General features: G+C 37.8%; 1 protein-coding gene across 3 annotated transcripts in view; it reads left to right on the top strand.

The window, feature by feature from the left end:
- LOC150097302 (uncharacterized) overlaps positions 1 to 23,634 on the top strand; it is a 194,773-nt gene that overhangs the window by 47,999 nt on the left and 123,140 nt on the right. For all 3 annotated transcript variants that reach the window (XM_090407023.1, XM_090407025.1, XM_090407024.1), the window contains exon 3: positions 16,272 to 16,445. In XM_090407023.1, the coding sequence (XP_090263149.1) occupies positions 16,272 to 16,445 (174 nt within the window). The remainder of the gene's footprint in view (positions 1 to 16,271; positions 16,446 to 23,634) is intronic.

Below are 23,634 nucleotides of genomic sequence, written 5' to 3'. Positions count from 1 at the left end.
TGGGAATTGGAGAAACTGGTTAGGAACAGAATACATGAGTAGTTTGGGCATAGGATTCTCTATGATGGTCAGTATGGAGTTTGTGAAAGACAGGTCTTGTCTTAGTAATCTGCCTGCATTTTATAAGATGACAAATATATTGGATATGGAAAGGTTCATATACAGCAATATCCTTGGACTTTGCAAATGCATTTGATAAATTACCACATAACAAGTTTGTGTATAAGCTGCAGAAAGTAGGATTGCATAAGCACTTCCTTAGTGCAATTGGAAGAACAACAGTGCATTGCACTCTTCAACTGGAAAAGACCTAAGTTCGATCCTTGTCATGATGAGAGGAATCTTTATATGGTTTTTTTCAATTGAAGGTGAGTTAGCTGATCTCCTACATAGGTAGCAGGGTTTTTCATCCTGCCTACAGACAAATCAGACTTGAGAACACATGCAATTTACAGACAAAAATACTAGTGGTGGTGGGCAGTAGATGGTGTTAGTGATGATGGTAGTAGTGGTTCGCTGTAGTTGATGGATGGAGTAGTGGTGGAGATTCAGAGTTGTAGAGTAGTTTCCCTCCCTTGATTAGTCTTTGGACTCCTTGGAGGTGTCATGTAATAATAATAACAGATTGGTTAGATTAGCTTTCTGTATGATACTAGCAGGTTATGTGTGATGGAGCAGTTCTCAGAAATGGAAAGTGACCAGTGGTGTGTCACAGGGTTTTGTTCTTGCTGCAGGGCCCCCACATCCTGAAGCAGGGCCCCCCTACCTGTCGCTCAGGTTAAGGACAACACATTGCTCTACAGCGTTTAGAATCAATTAGTTTAAATTATAACACAAAAGCTTAGCAAAATCATTTTCGATGCACAAAATTGCTAGGGGATTAAGTCGTTCTTGGCTATATCTATTATACCTAAGAAATTCCCATTATGAACATCTCCAATCTTTGTGTTTTCTCCTTGAAATGCTAAACGTCTGGATGATAAAAATAACGTTACATCTACAATCCATTGCAGAAGTGCTCTCCACTTATTTGTTTCATTTTGAATTTGTAGTTGTAAGTCTTTATCAATTCCATGTCCTTTCAATGACTGCAAAAGGGATTTCCAAGCCAGATATTTTTTTCTGCGCTCAGCATTATTTTCGTGAAGAGGCAACATACCATTTAATTTTTTCCAATGCTTATTTCTAGGCGAAAATCCTTCTTGGGCTAAACTGCCTAAGTTTTTGTTATTAGAGTTGCAGAAAATACGACATGGTAGACAATAAAGATTTTCTTTCGATACACCCCACGTTAACCATTCTCTTGGAAAATGTTCCCTTGTTCTTTCATCTTTCGTTTTTGTATAGAGCAAAAAATCTTGAAATTTCATACCATTAAGATCTCTTGGCAATTCCTTATAAATCTTTTGGAATTCTTGAAAGCTGATAGTTTGTGCTGTCTCTTGCTGCATGTTGTTTGAGCTTACTTTAAGCCAAATACTAGGGTCATCATATTTTATATCAGATTTTTCAAAAAGGTCTGCAACTGAAGCATCAACTGTATCATATTCTTCCATAGTCACTCCTGCAGGTTTTTCACTTGCGGCCTTTTCTTCCATTGCAAGAGGTTCACATGTAACAGTCGCTTGACTTTCGACTGCTTTATGAGTTTCGATTTGACACTGATATTCTGTTTGGATTTCAATGTCACAAATATTATCACCACTTTCACTATGATCAGTATTGGGAACTATGTCCTTTTCATTTTCAGATTTTAAAAAATTGGTTATGAATTGACGACCTCGTGATGCTTTCGATTCTCTCTCTCTCGGATTTAAGTTTCGTCTTCTGAGCCCCAGACTTATGTTTGTACTTTGAATCAGACTTTGGGATTTTATTTATTTTAACTAGAATGTCTTTGCTTGCTTGAGAGCAATTTATTTAAATATTTTTAATATCTCAAATTTGTATGATCTGGAAAAAAATATTGTTTGTTTCATACAAAAAAATCATAACTAAAAAAGCTTTATATTTTCTTTTACTTACTAATTAGAAAATTTTAATTCAAATAAGACAAATTCTTCTCAAATAAAGAATTTTGTAGAAAATTTTCAGTTTCTTGAGATCAACTTAGCCAACTAAAACTATCAAATAAAGCTTTCTCTTTTATGAATAAAATAAAATTCTTTCAACAACCGTAGCATATGCACTGGTAGGGTAGTGTGCTGGTACCACCGGGGCAGCATTGGCATTGAAACGACACCATGCATAGAAAGCGAGACGGGCGAACGAAAAACATAAAGTAAATCCTTTCAAATGGGAAGTTCAGAAGTGTAACTATAAGTCTGAAAAGATGGATATTTGGTTGGAAACGATTGCAAAATCTAGTAGTCCCTCTCAGCACATATTCATTCTTATTTTATAAAGTTTCTTTTTGTCTTTTGTTAGTCTCACTTAACTGGCCGACCCAAGAAGACGGGGGCTCCAGGCTAGAGCCCCGTCAGCCATACCCTTGTGGGGGCCATGCCCTGCTGTTTAACTTCTTTGTTACTGATATCTCATGTAGATTGACTGGGGATCTTCAAACGTTTGCTGACAATGCAAAGTTAGGTAGAATTATCAGTACTGCTGATATTAATTCTCTGTCAGAATATTTGAATAGATCTTTTTTGTTTGAAGAAATGAGTGGGATTGTAGTTTTAATATTAATAAATACAGGGTACTGCACATTTGGGATTTTCAAATATAAGGCTGTGAACTATACTGGCAGAACTATGCTCAAGGAAGTAGATGCTATTAGGGAACTTGAGTTGATAGCTGACAATAGACTAAAGTTTTGAGGGTGCATTACAAATGCTGTGAAAACTGCACATCATATTGCTGCATTGTAGGGATAAGAAAGAGTGATGGTGCCTCTGTATAAGGCATTGATCAGACCACACATGGATCTTGTTTTATGTGCTCATATTTGTCAGCTAGTTTTCATTGTGATGTGAAACACTAGAGAAGATTTAGAGATAAATAACTAAAGTAATATCAGGACCCTGGAATATTGGTTATGCAGAGTAGTTGAGGGAATGTAGTTGCAGAAATTTGTGGACAGAAGGGAAAAAGGTGATATGACAGAGAATTTTGTGTCAGTGAAGAGATTTTACCAGATTAATACAGAAGAGATTATAAAAAGATTAGAAGGTGAGAGAGGGGAAATGAGAGATCATCTCTGGAAGTTATGTAAAGTTGTGGTGAAGAAGGGTGTAAGGAATAGATGGAGAGTGGTGGATGAGTGGAAGTCATTACCACAATGCATTTTGAATGTTGGGAGGGTAAATTATTTCAAGATTCTAGATGGCAGCATGTTGCTAATTAAGAGACCTCCCATGATGGCTTTACTGACACCATGGAGTTTACTGATATGTCATCCATTCCCACAGCCTTATTAACATCTAACCTCCTGATACACCTCTGATTTTTTTACTTCTAATTTTCCTAATAATTGCCTCCCTTCTACATATTGCACAGCATAATTTACACCATTATGATATACATTGATGAAGTGGTCATTAAATAATTCCATTATTCTTCATCTAGCTTGTGATATAGTGGAAGAATTCCCTTGAATTATCCTTGGTCTAACTAGTCAGTCTTCTTTCATACTGCACCTTTTTTTCCTTATCATGTTCATCATCTTCTTGGCCTGCACTTCTCTGAGATGTCTTTACAACCTTTGCAATATATCCTCTGAATTTCAAATCTCTATCCTCAATCACCCCAAGATCCCTTACTTCTACCACTTCTTCCAGTATGAAGCACCTTTCTATGAATCCCAAATTTTAAAACTTCACATTTAGTTGCGTTAAACTGACATCCCATGCCTTTGCTTACCCTTCCAGCTTACGAAAATCCTCTTGAAGAGACAAAACACCAGCACTATTACTAATAACCCTCTCAAGCTTCACATCATCTGCACACAACTGAATATTGCCCTGTAGTCCTGTGACCTATCATTGACAAAGATTGAACAGCAATGGTCCCAGGAATAAACTCTGGAACTCCATGGGGTCTTGGATAATAATAATAATTCCACTTGTAATCTTCCTACTCCCTGATACTACTGCTCCCCCATATACAACTCTCTGATATCTAATCACTCATTTATGAGAGCCAATCACGAATCCAATTCACTAACGCGATATCCACACCCATATGATGCAACTTAAAAATCAACTTGCCATGTGGCACCCTGTCAAATGTCTTGGAAAAAATCCCCCCCAAAAAAAGACAGTATATGCCTTACCTTGATTCACTGCTCTTGTTACTCTGTTGTAAAAGATAATCAAAACAAGAGTGTCCTTTAACAAATCCATTGCTGGCCTGCATAAATAATATTACCCTCATCTGCCCAATTCTGTATATGAGTTATTACCAATTTTGCCAAAATCTTAACAACTAGAGAAGAAATACAAACAGGCCTATTACTTTTTTTCAGGAAAGCATGCTTTGTTACTTTATTATTCATTACACCTGTAATGATTGAGTCGCCATGCAGTGCTATACGATTATCCTTTGACTCTTTCTTCGTAATACCAACTTCTTCCTTATTCACATCAACCATCCTCTTCTTTAGATGTTTAATCTCATCTAATATTTGCTTCATTTCACTCTTCGTTTTCATCAAATCTTGCCTAAGCTTTTCCACTCCATTCTCTTTGTTATCACTACTAACTGCCATCCCATTTCCGTTAACTACTTGTGATGCTAGCTCCCATTTTGAAATGCTCCAACCTATCATTGAACTTTTCATATACATTAATACTTTTCTTCTTTTCATTCACCATAGGAATCTGCAAACCTTCCATTTTTCGATGCATACATAAAACAATACTTGCAATGCTTCCACTTAGATAAATCCAGAGCAAAGCTCGATCTTCATGCTGAAACTTTCCTTTCCTTACTGCAATGTGTGCTTCCTTACAGATGCCATTTTCATAAAGCAGAAAGCATTTAGAACACAAACAAGAAGAAAGAACACAAGAAAAGAAAATTATAACAACAAATAAAATACTACTGAAGAATACCTGTAAGTTAGATCAGATACTTAAGTTACTCAAGACTTTTTTAATATTAAGGCAGAAGAAATTTTTCAATACATGACAATAGGCAAGTGAACAAGGGATTACTTCTAATTTGAGTAAGAGTGTCATTAGTAAGTGCATGAGAATTATATTATTTTTTTTTGCTTAGAAAGTGGTGAATGAACAGAAGAATTTATAAAGGCAGTTGGTCATTTTTAATGAGTTTAAGGAGAGGTGTATGATAAGCATTATGTGAATAATGGTTAATGCGGGCTTTCTGCAATGAGCCTCAAACTCCATGGAAATGATCATGTAATAATTGTAATTTAATAAGACTCCAGTTATTTGTTTGGGGTCCTTTTGTATATGTGAAGATAAATTGCCTATCTATATTGCCTGTATATTCCTCAAAGGGAGTAGTCTGTTTTAGCCATAACTTTTAATCAGTGAGCAGCTGGGTCTCAGCCCTTAGCCATCACTATTAAGTTTACATACAAAAACCCGAGTTTCTGGGTGAAAAACCCTACTTGCCTTGTAGAGATCAGCTAAAACAGGAACAAGATGAAAAAAATAAAAGGCCTAAAAAAATTCCTGCAGTCAGTTATTAGAACTGAACTTATATGTAATTTTTCTGGCATTCCAGCTTCATGGTATCAGAGACATTGTCACAAAACTACATGTGTACCCTTAATTTTAATTATTTCCATTATTAATATATATATTATATGTGTCCATATGCATAAAAAATTTAAATGACATAGTATATGCCACCCATTAGCAACTTAGTATTCAGCTCATGATCCAAGCAGTCACATGTTGAAATATCGGCATCTGATACCTTATCAGTCTAATCAGTCACAGAGAAGATGATTCAGTATTTATTTTTTCTCCATCAGATGTCAGGTGGTGTGTTGCAGTAATTAGTAATACGACTTCTGTTAGCTTACTTGTTATTTCTTGTATTGTTAAAGTACATGCAGTCAGCTTGGTTGGCCAAGTGGTTAGGTAATTTGTCCTAAAAGTTTGCTATGTTCAATCTTTTGTGAATGTCTTTAGGTAGTAGATAAATTTCAATACCTGGTTTGTGGCGATTGCCCTTCTTATGCATCATAATAAGATGCTGCATAAGATTTATATAATCATAATCTATAAACAGAATTTCCACAGTATCTAACCCTTATCCTTGGTACTAACATTATAGTACATATTATTATTATTATACCCTCCATGGAGTTGGCAGACTCATTGTTGGAGGTTCGTTCAACTGACAACATATTTATCATATAGAATCTTAAAATCCTTAACACTGCTTGCATTAACACACATTCTGGTAATGCATTCCATTCACTGACAGTTCTCCATGTAAAAAGTCTACTCCTCACACCCCTTTTTACCACACCCTTACATAACTTCCACAGATGGTTTCTGGTTCTTCCCCTCTCATCTTCTGCTCTTTTTTTTTTTAACCCCCTCTGAATTAATGTGATAAAATCCTCTCAATAACTTAAATGTCTCTATCATATCACCTCTTTTTCTCCTATCCACCAAACTCTGTAATCCACATCTCTTCAACCTTTATTCATACCTATCATTTCAAAGTCCTGACATTATCTTAGTCACTTACCCAATTCACTTACCCAAGTCACTTAGTCACTTTTCAATGTGATGTCTTCACGTCACATTGAAAACCAGGTGACCAAATTTGAGCACAATAGTCCAAGTGTGGTCTGACCAGTGCTTTATACAGTGGCACAACCACTTCCTTATCCCTACATGTTAGAGTACTTCTTATCATAGCAGCAATATACAATGTGCAGCACTAGCAGTATGCCCTCTAAACTTCAGTCTAATGTCAACAATCACTCCCAAATCTCTAATCTCATCCACTTCCTGCAGTATGGCACTTATTTCTGCACTCCAAAATGCAACACCTTGCACTTATTAAAACTACAATCTCACTCCTTTGTCCAAGTAAGAAGTCTATTCAAATCTTCCTGAATGGAATTAACATCGGCAGTGCTACTTATAATTCTTCCTAACTATTCATCATCAGCAAACGGCTGAAGATCCCCAGTCAGTTGACATGATATATCGTTTACAAACAAGTTAAACAGCAGGTGCCCAAGAACAGAACCCTGGGGCATGCCACTAGTTACCATCTGGTATCATTCAGAGAGCCAATCTCTGATCCATATAACATACTGTCTATTCCCCAGTGGCATAGCTAGAGCTTTTGTCACCCGGGGTGGTTCCTGAGTTTACCGCCCTTCTCAATACACTCCAAAAATACTACAAAAAGTCAAAACGATGTATAGGGAAATAAATGAAAATATACTATGTTTATTTTAGTTGTAAGTATAATTGTCAAAAACTAATTATTAAGTAACAAAAATTACTAAGTTAACATAAATAAAAGAATCGTCGAAAATAAAATTGCGTCTCACGTGAAAAGTGCCACCTGGGGTGGACCCCAGCTCTGCCACTGCTATTCCCATCCTCTGCCACTTGTACACCAACTTACCATGTGGTAATCTATCAAACACTTTTGCAAAGTCCAAGAATATCACTGTATACAATTCTTCCTTATCTCACACACTTGTTACCTTATCATAAAATGCAAGTAAGTTGCTAAAACAGGACCTACCCTTTACAAATCCCTGCAGACCATCATAAAGAATGCTATATCCATCAATCCAATCCTGTATTCTATTCTTTACCAGTCTCTCCAACACCTTGAATGCAACTTCAGTTATACAGACTGGTCTGTAGTTTGCGACTTCTGTCCTAGAACCATGCTTGTGGAGTGATAGGTTTACAACCTTTGATGGCTAGGATTCGTGAAAACATAAGTGTATACATGATCTCAAGATTAATTCTGATAGAAGAGCTGGTGTTAAAAAGTTAATACATATTATTTTTTTAAAATGGTTGTTTATCCAATTTGATTACTTTGTTCTGACTATAAATAAATAACATAATTTATCTTTATATGTTGTAGATATTTTTTAAAAAAAAATTATTATTAAACTATCGGAATTGACTAAGAAAATGAAAATTGCAGATCTTGGTAAGAATCTGTGGCAGTTAAAAACTTTGGTTTTTGAAGGAACAGGGAAACAAAGAAAATGCTTATTGTATTTTCAGCAATTTTTGTCTTCTTCAATGAAGACAATTATTTTTTTTCATTGAAAACAATATATTTGTTTTCATTGAAATATTTGCATACATAAGTTTGCATTTGTATGCAAACAAAATTTTGTATTTGCATACAAAAGTTTGCACTCGAAGTTACTTTACAGCTATGTTATTTTTATAATGAGACTAATGACATCAGAACACACACACACACACACACACACACACACACACACACACACACACACACACGTGTGTGTGTGTGTGTGTGTTGAGGAACATCGACTCGGTTGTTTTGATACGTTTGTATAAAGAGAATTTAATGACTGAAACCAAAAATAATTATAAGGTTTTAATGGTATAACACACTACTAGTTTCAGCTTTTGACAGCCATCTTCAGGTGTCTTTTAAAATTAGGAAACAACAATAGAAACACTGAAGTTTAAAAAAACTGAGAAACACAGGAATAAATTGCAGTACATAATTAACATCAAAAAACATTGTAGTTACATTTAAGTTGTTCTTTCAATCATGGCATTATTTGCTGAGTGCGTGCTTGCAGTCTCTCGTGAATGCCAGTACTGAACAACAGCAGAATGGCTATCTGGGAGGTTGTAGCTGAAATTGTTCATGATTAAGGATGATTTCTCTGAACTCCACAATTTTTCTTTCAAACTCATCATGGCAACGAAAGATGTTTTTGGATCTATCCCAGCAGACTGAATGACCCTGGTGTTCATCATCAGGATTGTTCGAGAAGAGAACATGACTAGACAAGGCACTGGCACATGTTCTTTTGTAGGAGATGTCTCTCTTATGCTCCTCTATATGTAATTCAATAGATTTATCTGTTTGACCAATATATATATGTGTGTGTGTGTGTGTGTGTGTGTATATATATATATATATATATATGTTAAATTCTTTCTTTTAAGGTTACATGGTGATCAGCACTCATATTTGTAAATTTAGGGACACAAAAACACATGTGTTGAACACCAAGGCGACTTTTGGTGGTGTTTTACATTTATGGGAAATACTAAGGAAAGTGATCAGACCTTAATCCATCTTTACCACGAGTGGCCTTAGTGTTTCACCACCACCATAAGTCTTGAACTACGTTCAGGCACAAACTTGACTTACTTGTCTGTTTGCTTACTTGGGAAAAAGGATTAAAACCAAGGTTATAAAAATTACTTGGTATCTTTAACATATATTATATCCAAGGTAAAAAACTTTTCACATCTTTCTCTCATCCAAAGATTCTTAATCAATAAGGTCAAAGCACCTTGTGGCAACTTGCATAGGTAAAATTGATAAGCTCTGTATTACTTAAACCTTGGCATTTCAGGGTCTGCCTACTCACTGATGAGACCTCAATAAAGGTTGAAACCGGTCTGGGTAGTGACCCTCACCCATAATGTATAACATCATACACCTCCTAGGAGATGTGTTTTACATTTATGGGAAATACTAAGGAAAGTGATCAGAACTTAATCCATCTTTACCACAAGTTGCCTTGATTTAGACCACCAACAGTTGCCTTGGTGTTGCACCACCATCATAAGTCTTGAACCACGTTCAGGTGCAAGCCTGAACGTGGTTCAAGTCTGTTTAAGCAAACAGACTTGTCTGTTTGCTTACTTGGGAAAAAGGATTAAAACCAATGTTATAAAATTACTTGGTATCTTTAAGATATATTATACCCAAGGTAAAAAACTTTTCACACACACACATATATATATACACACACACACACACACACACACACATGCATATAACTACCTTTTGTATGTAATATTTTGCAATGAACATCATGTGTTTACTAAGCAAAGGTCATGTATTAGAAACTTGCTCACATTCTATAATAATGTGACATTGAACTACACAAGGGGAATAGATATGCCATGATACTTTTTGATTTTGCTAAGGCTTTTGACAGAATACAGCATGGTATACTGTTGCATAAATTGGAGAATATGGGTTTGGATTACAGATATTAACATGGATAAGAAGGTGGTTGGCTGACAGATATCAAAAAGTGGCATATGGGAATGTGAGTCTGCAAGATAACCAGTGGTGAACCACAAGGATCAGTGTGCTCGGTTCATTGTTATTCAATCTGTACATTAATGATATTGGAAAGGATTTGACAAGCGACATATAGCTATTTGCTGATGATTCAAAGATAGTAGGTTAATCAGGGATGCTGCTGATATACAGTACTTGCAGAATGATTTGAATAGGCTGGAATTGTGGGCATGGGAAAAGAGATATCAGTTCAATGTCAGTAAATGTAGTCATTTATTTCGGTGTGATTAGATATCCAATGATGTATTATATTGGAGGGATTATGCTAGAAGAAACTGATGAGGTTAGGGATGTTGGTGTGTTAGTAGATAGGAAGTTGAAGTTCAGGAACCATGTATCAAAAATTGCAAATACAACTCAAAAGATAATTGCAATGCTGAAATGAATGTTCACATGGAAAGATAATGATGTCATTTTGTCTCTTTACAAGGCCTTGATAAGACCTCACTTGAACTATTGTGCGCAGGTCTGGTCTCCTGTTTCCATTGTGATTCTGATATAACGGACAGAGTGCAAAAGAGTGTGTTAAAAATGATATCAGGATTGTGAAATACTTATTATGAAAACAGATTGAGAATTTGTAGACTGCAGACACTAACAAACCGGAAAAAAGAGAGGTGATTATGATTGAGACTTACAAACTTCTGAAAGGGTTATACAGGATTTCAGTTGATGGAATATTTCAATTTATGGAGGGTGGGGAAAGGACAAGAGGGCATCCTTGGAAGCTGAGAATGAATTCTGCTAAGAATGGGGGTGAGAGCTAGATTTTTCTCTTATAGAATGGTGCTTGATTGGAATGGATTGCCATTGGGTGTTGTGTGTGTGTGTGCAATCAGTGTGAATTCATTTAAGAATAAGTATGGTGCGTATATTGTGTGACCTCCCTTGATGAGTCCCTGACTCCCTGGAAATCTCTCTTAATAATAAAAACAGTAACAATAATAATAATAATATGTTGCCATGAATTCTGAGGACTGGTTTCAGCCTTTATTGAAGTTTCATCAGAGCAAGACCTTTCGAGATACTGAAAGCTAAATTAGTAGTAGAAGTCATATTTCTGTTGATGTAATTTAATTTAAATTTTCTCTAATGTAATTAATTTCAAATTAGTATTATTATTATTATTATATGAGTCAGGCCTCCATGGAATCAAAAGACTCATCACAAGAGGTCCTTCCTAGAAAGCTCAAAGTCTGTCATATCACTGCTTGAATTCATTGACTGTTCATGCTCTCTCTCCACTCTCCATGCAAAGAAACCACTCCACCCTCTTGCTCACAGTTTCATTTCCTAACTTCCAGGGATGACCCCTTGTCCTCGCTCCTTCCCCCCTGTTCAGCCAAGTGGAAGAACTCCCCAGTGTCAACCCTGTAACTACCTCTCAACAGTTTAAAAGTCTCAATCATATCACTTCTCCTTCTTCTATCTACCAAACTCTGCAATCCACAGTCCCTCAGCCGATCCTTATAATTAACATTGTACAGTCCTGAAACTATCTTTGCTATCCGCCTCTGTACTCTTTTCACAGTTAATTTATCCCCTTCAAATCCTGAGGACTAAATTTGAGATCAGTAGTCCAAGTGTGGTCTCAGGATTTGAAGGGGATAAATCAATCATCACTCCCAGATCTCTTGTCTTCCTTACTTTCTCCAGTACATCTCCTTCAACAGAGTATGTTGCCTCCCATCGATGTATCCCAAACTTCAAGACTTTACATTTTGCTGTATTAAACTGAAATCCTCATTCATTTGCCCATCTGTCTAGTTTATTCAAATCCTCTTGCAGGTCTGCCACATCTGCACTATTACTAATAACCCTTCCCAACTTCACATCATGTGTTAAAAATTTAATATCCCCCCCACTCTGCAATCCACTGACAATGTCATTGATATAAAGGTTAAACAATACAGCTCCTAGTACTGAGCCCGTGTGGGATCCCACTTGTAACCTTCTGCTTCCTTGATATTTCCCCACCCATACACAACTCTCTGATGCCTATCAGATAGCCAATCCTGAACTTAAATATACCATACAGTATATTTAAGTTGCAGCACATGGTACACCTCCCATGTGCTGCAACTTAAATATCAGCTTATCGTGTGGCGCCCTGTCAAATGCATTTGACAGGGTGCCTTTCCCCTCTTGTCACGTTATTATAAAAGGAAATCATATTACTAAAGCAGGAGTGCCCCTTAACAAATCAATGTTGATTCTCACAGATAACATTACCCACATCTGACAACTACCGATGAAACACAAACTGATCTACAATTTGGGTACCTTTCCTGATTTATGGTATCTCATTTATGGGTTTGGCTATTCAGCCAAATGAGTCAAAACACTAAATTAGCTGTATACAAAAGTGTTTCAACCAGTTTTAACTTATAGTCTGAGAACTGAATTAGAAATGAAACTCTTGATCAAAGAGTGGAGACCATAGATATGAGAGTCCTGAGAAAGATTAGGGGACTGAACAGATGTCATCACTGGTAGTATCATGTTATAAATGAGTTTATTGGAAAGAACTTGACATTATTAGCATTCAGGAATGTGTTAGCAGAGCTAATCTCAGATGTTATGGTCACTTAAACTTAATGGGAGAATCAAGATCACAAAAACAAGTGTTCTTTGCCAGGTTGACAGGAAAAAGACCCAGAAGAAGACCAAGATGTAGATGGATTGATACAGTAAAAAGTGCCTTAAGAGAGAGAAATATAAGATCTGATAACATTGGAGTCTTGACAGACAACAGATTAATTTGGAGGAAAATTGTTGATTGAAAGTTAGTAATGATGTAACTTTTTCATGTATTACTGTCTTAATATTCTGTACACCCACTGAGTGTACATATCAGTCATTTGATGATGATATATATAATTAGTGACTAAGTAAAGTTATAGGAGTTACACCAATAGCAGACCACTCATGATATCTCAGGTGACTTATTTCTTTGACGTCAAATAGTAGCAGCAATTGCAATAATAATAATGATTATTATTATTCAGGCCTCCATGGAGTCAAAAGACTGACCGTGGGAGGTCCTACCTAGAAAACCCAAAGTCTATCATACCACTCCTTGAACGCACTTACTGTTCTTATTCTCACCACTCTATCAGGTGATGCATTCTACAGTTCAACCACCCTCCATGCAAAGGAACCACTCCTCACATTCTTGCTCACAGCTTCATTTCGTAACTTCCGGGGATGGCCCCTTGTCATCACTCCTTCCTGATGTTCACCAAGTGAAAGAACTCCCCAGTGTCAACTCTGTAACTACCTCTCAACAGTTTAAAAGTATCAATCATATCACTTCTCCTTCTTCTATCTACCAAACTCTGCAGTCCACATTCCCTTAGCCGATTCTCTAACTAACATTGTACAGTCCTGAAACAATTATTGTTATCCGCCTTTGTACCCTTTCCACAGTTAATTTGTTCCCTTCCAACCCTGGGGACCAAATCTGAGAACAATAGTCCAAGTGTGGTCTGATCAGAGCTTTATGCAATGGAATGAAAACTCTTTTATCTCAGCATCCTTCCAGGTCAGCAGGCCAGCATCCTTCTCAGTATTGCAGAGGTCCTCTGGGTTACTGTCACCACCTGTGCAATATGTTCCCTGAATTTAGGTTTCTATCAATCATCACCCCTAGATCTCTTGTCTCCACTACTTCCTCCAGTACAGCTCCTCCAATTGAGTATGCAATCTCCCATCGATGTATCCCAAACTTCAAGACTTTATATTTTGCTGCATTAAACCAACAACAAATTCATTTGCCCATCTGTCTAGTTTATTCAAATAATCTTTCAGAGCTGCCACATCTGCACTATTACTAATTATTATTATTTTTTATTATTATTATTCAGGCCTCCATGGAGTCAAAAGACTCATCGTTATTAGCAATTGTCAAATGCATTTGCATAATGCATTTGACATGGTGCCTTTCTCCTCTTGTCACGTTATTATAAAAGGCAATCATATTACTAAAGCAGGAGTGACCCTTAACAAATCAATGTTGATTCTCACAGATAACGTGAAGAGTTATTGCTAATAACTGTTCACAGCTTCACATCATCTGCAAACAACTGAATATCCCCCTGAAATCCCTTGACAGCGTCATTGATATAAAGATTAAACAATACAGATCCCAGTACTGAGCTCTGTGGAACCACACTTGTAACCTTCTGCTTTCTTGATATTGTACCACCATACACAACTCTCTGATACCTATAAGACAGCCAATCCTGAATTCAGTTGACTAATCCAACATCTAATCTCATGTGCTACAACTTAAATATCAGCTTAACATGTGGCACCCTGTCAAATGCCTTTGCAAAATCCAAAAAAAAAAAAAAAAAAAGGCAGAATATGCCTTTTCCTCATCAACTGCTCTTGTCACTATTATAAAAGGCAGTCATATGATTTAAGCAAGAGCACCCCTTAAAAAATCCATAATGTTATCTGTGATTCTCACAGATAACATTATCCTCATCTGCCCAATACTGTATATAGTCCCTCACCAATTTCTCCAAGACCTTAACAACTACTGATGGCACACAAACTGGCCTATAATTAGACACTTTCAGTTTGCTACCTCCCTTATACAATGGTATTATCTTGCCTTCCTTCCATTCCTTGAGTATCTTTCCCCGTAACCAGACTTTCATTGAAAAGCCAGTACTTTAGCACATTCTCTGAAAACCCATGGTGAAATACTATCCAGTCCCACAGCTTTACTGACATCCAGGGTACTCAGTATTTGGAACACACTCTTCTCTTGCACCTCTAAACCTCAAACCTGCCCAACCTATCTAGTTTTAAAACTTACTTCTTCAGGATGAAATACTCCAAGAAAGTGTTCATCGAACAACTCCACTATGCCCTCTGCATCAGTCACTTTTTCCTCCTCCTACTTGCCACATAGCTAAAAAATTCCCTAGGATTTTCTTTCTATCTTAGTGCCAATCTCTTCTCATATTCCAGTTTCGCCTTCCTTACCATATTAGTCACTCTCCTAGCCTGAATCTTATATTCTTCATGCATCTGCTCTCCACCCCTCACCTTATAATCTGTTTTTCACCTGTATTTCCTGTTTGATATTGTTTGTCATCCATTTTACACCAAATTGTCCTCTTCTTCACTCGTGGAATACAACTTTCCATTGCTGCTAACAAATATTCCTTCACAATTTCCCAAGCACTAATGATATCCTGGCCTTTCAATTCTAACCTCCATGGAACTGCCCCTAGTTGATACCTAAGACTATTATAATCACCTGCCTTATAATTCCACATATGTTCCCTTTTCTTTGCTGCACTTGTATGTCTATTCATACAAAAATTCAAAAAATTCAAAGACATACAAGTGCAGCAAAAAATTCTTTGCTGCACTTGTTCAATTCAAAAAAGTCAAATCCACATGGTCATTCTCTCCAACTGGTGGGAGAGATGTCATCTCACTTATTATCAGCTCTTCTTATGCTATGGCCAAATCCAAAACTCTTGAACCTCTTTACTCTTCCTACATGTTCCCTCTATTACATGTTGCCTAAGACATTTGGCCCTCAAGAATTTTAGAAATTCCATCCCCTTATTACTACATGCATTTTCCTCTTCCCAACTTATACTGCTGTAGTTAAAATCTCCTATAACAGTCATTCTTCTGCCACCTGCCAAACTCAACTGCCTAAACATCTCCTGCTCCTCCACCCTCTGTGCTCCTTTGCTTGTAGCAACATCTTACTAAATATCCTGTCTTGCCCACCTCTACCTCACACCATATGCTTTTCAAAACCATTAGTGTCACTGCCTTCCAAAGCCTGCACTCTAATAGTAATAATAAGTATAGTAATATATAAATGTCTTTCCTAAGCCTGCTTCCATCTCAGAAAAGTAAGATGTTAATTTTGCATGAAATTCTTCTTTCCTTCTTTCAAATTTTCTAAAAATAATTTTTACTTTAGTTTAGAGAAATAAACCTATTTAACTTTTTAGGGACTGTTCCATTATCTCTTTATCTGTGGCCACATCAAAATCTATGAAAGCATTTCTCTGTCTATGAAAGAGAAGAATCTAAAGCAGGAATTTGTTACATCTTTGAGGAAAGGCCAAATTGTGTGTTTAGATGGCAACTTAGTTTCAAGCAATGTGGTCTTGGCAGTCCTAAAGGTCAGAAGATTGATTGCTCATTATAAACCAAGAAAAATATTTCATTGATAATGATAATTATATATTTAATATTAAAATTTTTGTATTTTCCTTTATAAATTCAATAGAAAAAAAAAGCAAACTAGCCAGTTTATTGATCACCATATTTTTTTTCATTTATCAATATTATGCCCACCATTTATTCAATTCTTATTACTGTATTGCTTCCTATAACGTACAGATAATCACAAGCTTTTTTTAAATTTTAAAATATTCCAATGGTTAAAATTTATAGCAGGGTAGTGGTGGTTGTAGGAACAAATGATTTAGATAGATATAAGGAGAATGTAAGGGTGGATATCAGGAGGTTATTGAGGAGAGTGAAAGATAGATATGTGGCTTGTGAAAGAGAGCGGAGAGCGTATATGTGCAAAATGCAGGCAGTTGGAGGAAATAAGTGCATTAGAAATATCGATATCCGACTTTGTTGCTCCAGGAACTGGGAATGAATGTAGGAAGACAAGTAGTGTGATAGGAGAGAATGAAAAAAAGATATATATGAATGAGAAAATAATAGTTGATAGTGTGGAAGGTGTGAGTGACTGTAAAAGTTTATGAGATGGTTTTGTTTGGAAGAGTGAATTTAGATTAAGAGTGACTGACCTACAGAGGGAGATAGATGAGTTGAAAGAGGAGGTGGAATGTCTTGTGAATGAGAGCAGAAGTATGAAAGATAAGATTAGGAGAATGGAAGAGATAAATGCAAGGAGAATCAGAGTAGGAGAGAGAGAGAATTTAGAGAGTATGAGTGAGAGGTATGGGGGTGCTAGAAGAGGAGAGAATGGAAACAGTAGAAGAGAGGGAATGAGAGAGAGGTATGGGAATGCTAGAAGACGAGCGGATGGAAATAGTAGTAGGAGAGACAGAATGAGAGAGAGAGATATGGAAGTGCTAGAAGAGGAGAGAATGGAAACGGTAGGAGAGATGGCATGAGAGAGAGGTATGGGAATGCTAGAAGATGAGAGGATGGAAACAGTAGGAGAGACAGAATGAGAGAGAGATATGGAAGTGCTAGAAGTGGAGAAAATGGAAACAGTAGGAGAGAGGGAATGAGAGAGATGTATGGGAGTGCTAGAAGAGGAGAGAATGGCAACAGTAGGAGAGAGAGAGGTATGGGAATGCTAGAAGAGAGAATAGCAGTAGAGGAGAGGGAATGAGAGAGACCTATGGGAATGAAAGAAGAGGAGAGAATGGAAACAATGGGAGAGAGGGAATGGTAAGAGGTATAATGTATGGTGACTCAATGATCCGTGGTGTTCAAGATAGGATATGTGAGGAGTGTTTGCCAGGAGGAACAATAGAAAGGGTGGCTATGGCAATTAAGAGAGGTGAAAGGGTGGATGAGATGATTGTGATGGTAGGAACGAATGACTTGAGTGGTAATGTAAGTCGGGCAGCGAGAGTTATGAGGTTTTTGCTTGAGACTGTATGGAAGAAGACAGAGAGAGGAAAAATAGTGTGTGTGTTGCCTAGGTATGATAATGATGAGCTGAGCAGAAGAGCAGTGATATTGAATGGCATAATAGCAAGAATGTGTGACAAGAGAAGACTGGTATATGTGAATGCTTGGAGTGCGTTTGAGGAAAGAGAGGAATTGTATGTGAGAGACCGTTTACATTTGAATGAGGAAGGACGTAGGCATCTGGAGAGATTGCTGTTCTGAAAGAGTCAGTGTGTCCCAGGGAGGATGATAGCAGGGGTGGCCTCTTGTGGGAATGGATACTTGGGAGAAGGGAGACGATGTCAGGTAACACTGAGCCCAGTGGAGTCTAGAAGGGATAATGCTGGGTATAGAAACAGTGGCATTTATATGCTTTATACTAATGCCAGGAGTATCCGGAATAAAGGAGAGGAATTGGTGGCGCAGATAGTATCAGCCTGGCCAAAAATTATTGGGATCACTGAGATGTGGTTGACAGAAGGGGATATAATAACAGGAATAGAAGTCGCTGGGTATAGCATTTTTCGTCAGGATAGGAGGGGAAAGCGTGGTGGTGGGGTACTGCTTATGATAAGTGATGACCTATGTCCTCTAAGAGTGGAGACTTTGGAAGGAAGTGAGACAAATGATTTTGAGAGCATATGGTGTGAGGTAGAGGTAGGCAAGACAGGATATTTAGTGGGGTGTTGCTACAGACCAAGGAGCACGGAGGATGGGGACCAGGAGATGTTTAGACACCTAAGTTTGGCAAGTGCAAGAAGAATGATTGTTATGGGAGATTTTAACTACAGTAGTATAAATTGGAGAGAGTAAGATACATGTAGCAATAGTGGAATAGAATTTCTAGAATTCTTGAGGGACAAATGTCTTAGGCAACATGTAACAGAGGGAACAAGAGGTGCAAGAGTTTTAGATTTGGTTATAGCATCAGAAGAGTTGATAATAACTGAGATGACATCTCTCCCACCAGTTGGAGAGAGTGACCATATGGTTTTGACTTGGAAAACGAATAGGCATGCAGGAGTATCAAAGAGACAGCAACTTATGTGGAATTATAATGCAGGTGATTATAATAGTCTTAGACATCAACTTCGGGAAGTTTCATGGAGGGAGGAATTGGAAGGCCGGGATATCGTTAGCGAGTGGGAAATTGTGAAAGAATATTTGTTAGCAGCAATGGTAAGTTGTATACCATGAGTGAAGAAGAGGACACAATTTGGAGTAAAGTGGATGACAAACAATTTTAAACAGGAATTGCATGTGAAAGAGAGGCTATGGAAGAGATATAAGGAGACAGGTGAAGAGAGGATGCGTGAAGAATATAAGACACAGGGCAGAAGAGTGACTAGTGTGGTAAGGAAAACGAAACTGGAATATGAGAGGAGATTGGCTGTAAGATCCAAAGAAAATCCTAGGGAATTTTTTAGCTATGTGGCCAGTAGGAGGAGAAATGACTGTGGAAGAATGATATTGGAAGAATGAGTGGGATAAAAATGGAAATAGAGTGACTGATACAGAGGACATAGTGGAATTGTTCAATGACCACTTTATTGGAGTATTTCTTCCTGGAGGAGTCAGTTTTAATGCTAGAGAGATAGGACAGGTTTGAGGTTTAGAGATACAGGAGGGGAGTGTGTTTCAGATACTGAGTACTCTGGATGTCAGTAAAGCTTTGGGACTGGATGGTATTTCACCACGAGTTTTGAGAGAATGTGCTAGGGAACTGACAGTGCCTTTAACCTGGCTTTTCAATGAAAGTCTGGCTTCGGCAAAGGTGCCCAGGGAATGGAAGGAAGGTAAGATAGTGCCATTAAGGGTGGTAACAGACTGGAAGTGTCTAATTATAGGCCAGTTAGTGTATCATCAATAGTTATTAAGATCTTGGAGAAAGTAGTGAGGGACTGTATGCAGCACTGGGCAGATGAGGGTAATGTTATCTGTTAGAGTCAACATGGATTTGTGAAGGGGTGCTCTTGTTTTAGCAATATGCTAGCCTTTTATAATAAAGTTACAAGCACATTAGATGAGGGGAAAGGCATATACTGTAATTTTCTTAGACTTAGCAAAGGCATTTGACATGGTTCCACATGATAAGCTGATATTTAAGTTGTAACACATGGGTCTGGATGTCAGATTGGTCAACTGGATTCAGGATTGGCTGTCTGATAGATATCAGAGAGTTGTGTATGGTGGGGCAGTTTCAAGGAGACAGAAGGTTACAAGTGGGGTCCCACAGGGCTCAGTACTAGGACCTATATTGTTTAACCTTTATATCAATGACATTGCCAGTGGATTGCAAGGGGATATTCAGTTGTTTGCAGATGATGCGAAGCTGGGAAGGATTATTAGTAATAGTGCAGATGTGGTAGCCCTGCAAGAGGATTTGAATAAGCTATGTAGATGGGCAAATGAATGGGGGCTGTCGGTTTAATGCAGCAAAATATAAGGTCTTGAGGTTTGGGAAACATCGATGGGATGCTGCATACTCTATGGGAGGAGTTATACTGGAGGAAGTTGGGGAGTCAAGAGATCTGGGGTTGATGATTGATAGAAACCTGAAATTTAGGGGACATATTGCAAAGGTGGTGAAGGTAACACAGAGGATTGCTGCAATTATGAGAAGGACACTGACCTGCAGAGATAAGAGGGTGATCATTCCATTGTATAAGTCTCTGATCAGACCACATTTGGATTATTGTTCTCAGATTTGGTCCCCAGGATTTGAAGGGGATAAATTAACTGTGGAAAAGATACAAAGACGGATGACAAAGATGGTCTCAGGACTGTACAAGGATAGTTATGAGAATCGGCTGAGGGGATGTGGAGTGCAGAGTTTGGCTGATAGAAGAAGGAGAGGTGATATGATTGAGACTTTTAAACTGTTGAGAGGTGGTTACAGGGTTGACACTGTGGAGTTCTTTCACTTGGTTGAACAGCGGGAAGCAGTGATGACAAGAGGCCATCCCTGGAAGTTACGAAAGGAAACTGTGAGCAAGAGGGTGAGGAGTGGTTTCTTTGCATGGAGGGTGGTTGAGCCATGGAATGCATTGCCTGATGGAGTGAGAGCGAGAACGGTCAATGAGTTTAAGGAGTGGTATGATAGACTTTGTGTTTCTTAGGGGGAACCTCCCCTCGTTGAGTCTTGACAGACTTTATGTTCTTAGGAAGGACCTCCCACGATGAGTCTTTTGACTCCATGGAGGCCTGAATAATAATAATAATAATAGTATTCGTGAGAAAAGGTTGTCAGTGTGTTGCTGAAGTATGACAATGATGAGTTGATGTAGAGCTAGAATCATGAGTGATATGCTGGTAGAGCTGTGTATTAGAAGAAGAGATTGCAGAGTGTGGATGTATAACATGTATTCAAGAGAAGAATGAAATTATATAGATGTGATGGATTGCATTTTTAATGGCTTTGGAGTGAGTGAACTGGAGAAACTGTTTACTAGATGGAAATGCAGTGTGTGATTCAAGCAAGAGATGAGAACTAAGAAGTGAACTGAAAGATAAGAAGAGTGGAACAAAAGAGACTGGAGTACTTGGCAAGAAAAAGAGTAGTAATGTGAAAGATGAAGAAGAACAGGAATGAACAGTGAAATGGAGGAAGCACAGGTAGGGAGGGAGACACGGCATTTGGGGAGTGGATGTTGGAAGGAGTAGTTAATGTATATATGGGGATGATTAGCATAGAAATGGAATAGATTGGGATGTGAGTGGGATATGTGTTGTGGTAAGCATAATAAAAGCGATTGGGAAAGGCCACACGTGGTGGGAAAATCACAAATAACAAGTGGCTCGAGTGAGACTGGTTATAGACCCAAAAATGAACTACTGTGCAAATGCAGAAGTATCAGAAATAAAGGAGATGAAATTATTTCACTGACTGACTGTATTTGCCAAAAATTGTTAGAATAAGTGAAACATGGTTGAATGAAGATGATATCCTAACAGGAATAGACATGAAAGGATACAGCATTTTTCACAAGGATAGAAAGCACAAGAAAGGAAAGGGGGCAGGGACTGCTGATGATAGCAGCGAAATTATGTTCACATAAGGTAGACATGAAAGAGGAAAATAATGGCAATGGTTTGAGGTAGTGTGATGTGAAGTGAGGTTAACAGGAAGAGATATTATTATTATTATGTGACACCTCCAAGGAATTCAAAGCCTTCGAGGGAGGGCACCTACCCTACAACTCTCTGTCCCTACCACTCAATCCACCAACTACAGAGAACCACAACTACCATGATCATCATCTACACCAATGCCATCTACTGCCAAAAACACCAACTAATATTTTCAAAGACAATCACAAACATCCATGCCCATAGCAGGATTTGAACCCACAGCCTTTTGGCTGGAGAGCAGATACGCTAACCACAAAGCCAAACTGGCTGGCCAGCCAATATTTAGTTGGATGTTGCTTATAGTTCAGGAAATGTGGAGGGATGATTTTAATTATGGCAGTATAGATTGCAATGAAGAGATTGCAATTGGGAATAAGGAAAATGAATTTCTCAAGTTCATGAGAAACAATCTCAGGCAGCACGTAAAGGAAGGCATGCGAGGATCGAGAGTTTTAGATCTGATCATTTCATCAGAGGATGTAATTGTGAGTAGGGTTTTGCACTTCTCTCCAGTTGGGGAGAATAATCATGATGTGATCACCTAGGTTGTGGCTAGCCATATGCAAACTTCTGTGGAAGTCTGCATATATATATCCACAGAATATATGTGAATTTATGTGGAATAGAAGGTAGGTGATTATAACAAGTTAGCAGATAGCTTGAAGCTATAGCATGGAACGAGGAGTTGAGCAATAAAGAAATAAATGCTGCTTGAGAACTGACAAAAAAAATACATAACAGCATCAATGTGTGAATGTATTCCAGAGGTAAAAATGCTGAATAAGGTAGGTGTAAAATGGATGAATGAGGGGCATAAGCATGAACTCTGATGGCACTTTGGAGGCAGTACAAGATGAATAATGGTAATAATCAGTTGCATGAAGAGTATAAAGAGCAGGGTCAGAAGAGTAACTCAATTGGAAAGGACAACAAAAGGGCAGTATGAGTAGAAATTAGCAAATTAGGTGAAGAAAAACCCTTTGAGTTTTTTCAATATGTGGCAAGTAGAAAGAAGAATGATTATGGTAAGATGATGTTAATGGATGAAAGTGGGAGATTGGTAACTGCAGCAGAGGACCTTAATTTATAGAAATAAAGACATTCTGGTTCTATTGTATAAGGTATTGATCAGTCCTTGTATGGATTACTGTGCTCAGATATGGTCTGCTGGTTTTCATTTTGATGAGGGTGTACGGGAAAGGGTCCAGAGAAGGCTATGGTCTTATCTGGTCTATGGGATGCAGGATATGATGAAAAATTGAGGGAAATGCAATTTGCAAAACTTTGTAACTAGAAGGAAGAGAGAGGATATGATTGAGACATTAAGTTGTTACAGGGTTACCAGGTTAATGTAGAATAAGTTTTTGATAAATGGGAGAAGGGGGATAGAAGAAAGGGACACCCCTAGAAGCTGTATATGGAGAGTATGAGCAGGGACATAAAAAACAAGTTCTTTGCATTGAGAGTGATAGCGAGTGGAATACATTGTCAAACATTGTGGTGAATGCAGATACATTATTATTATTATTATTATTATTATTATTATTGTATAGATGCCTCCACAAAGTCTGAAGACTC

Source organism: Typopeltis vanoorti, chromosome 17 (genome assembly GCF_054136105.1).
Source record: "Typopeltis vanoorti isolate ZY-2024b chromosome 17, IOZ_Tvanoo_1.0, whole genome shotgun sequence".
NCBI classification, from domain to species: Eukaryota; Metazoa; Arthropoda; class Arachnida; order Uropygi; family Thelyphonidae; genus Typopeltis; species Typopeltis vanoorti.
Note: the sequence above shows the minus strand (reverse complement) of the source record. Positions and strands in the feature narration are given on the sequence as shown.